Source organism: Eimeria mitis, genomic scaffold (genome assembly GCF_000499745.2).
Source record: "Eimeria mitis Houghton genomic scaffold, Emh_scaff10682, whole genome shotgun sequence".
Taxonomy (NCBI): domain Eukaryota; phylum Apicomplexa; class Conoidasida; order Eucoccidiorida; family Eimeriidae; genus Eimeria; species Eimeria mitis.
In genome coordinates, this window is record NW_024011695.1 from 1 (window position 1) to 1,161 (window position 1,161).

At 52.4% G+C, this 1,161-nt stretch overlaps 1 protein-coding gene across 1 annotated transcript; it reads right to left on the reverse strand.

The window, feature by feature from the left end:
- Positions 1–205: 205 nt before the first annotated feature.
- EMH_0099580 (uncharacterized protein) lies at positions 206–1,039 on the reverse strand (the record flags this gene model as incomplete). Its single annotated transcript, XM_038022106.1, has 2 exons — positions 206–813; positions 955–1,039. The coding sequence occupies 2 exons, from the start codon at positions 1,037–1,039 to the stop codon at positions 206–208; spliced, it is 693 nt and encodes a 230-aa protein (XP_037877960.1).
- Positions 1,040–1,161: the final 122 nt, after the last annotated feature.

The window sequence follows — 1,161 nt, forward strand, 5'->3', positions numbered from 1 at the left end:
GTAGTAGGAGCTCTAGAGAGTCTATAGCCAGCTGACGAGTGGACTTCAGAGCCTTGCGCCAAATAGTGTACACAGGGGAGCGTGGGTCTGGAAAGGCAGCAAACAACGCACAGAGGGCACCGCATGGGTTTAGCAAGAAGCAGAAACCAACCTAGAGGGAAGACATAAAGGCGAAGTATACTCGTTCTGAAAAGGGAGCGATACGCTACTCAAACCTGTTGTAACGCATAGGCAGAGTAGCGATAGTGGCAGCCAGCACGTGCAAGGCCTTCCCTGAGGAAGTTTTATCAGTCTTACTTGCTGCTTTATTGAGGACTTCGATGAGAACAACAGCAGGTTTAAATATCGAGGGTCGCGAAAGGAGCATGAGCGGATCGGCGATGAAATACATTTGGATTAACCACGCCTGCAGATTAGAGACACGGGGCCCCTCTCCAGGAGTAAAGTCCGGAGTGGCTTCTTCAGAAGTTTGGCGTTGAACAAGATTTCTCACGGTCTCCTGAGCTGTATCTTGTTCAACTCCGGCTGCCTTGCTGAGCAGAAAGGCTGCGGCGCGTTCCACGGCCCCTATCTGCAGCTGCTCCAGCATTTCGCGGAGCTTCTCTTTGGTCGTGCTTGGTGTTTGCAGCAGCTCGTCCAGCACTCCAGTAACTAATTCACGCACGGGCTCGATAGCCATGAACGGGCGTTTCTTGCTAACGCTCTCGAGTGCATTTTGCAGACGCCCGCGAGCAGCAGCAGAAGCCTCGGGGGAAGCTGTAGCTCCCAGCACGCCTGCCTTCACCAATTGGTCCCACAGATGATCCAACAGAGCTGCAGCAGGCAACGGAATGACAGGAACAGACAGGTGTATGCTGTTAGAGGGGTCTATAATGGTTGGACTTTCGTTGCATGAGTTGTTTTCCACCAGAGGTTAGCTTGTGTTGAACCGTCTAGATTGCAGCTTCAAGTTACCTTGGTCTGCAGACTGCTGAATTAACTTCGCGTTTTCGATCCCCATACGGATGAAATACGCGAAGAGTCGTTCGGCCTCCAGCATCTCTTGCTCCACCGATATTCTGGAGCGCAGTTCCAGCCAGAGGGGATGGACACACAGTTGCTGTCGGCTCTGGTGAGTGTTTCTGGACTGCTCTTGTGCGGAAGATGCGTCTATGCTTTGTT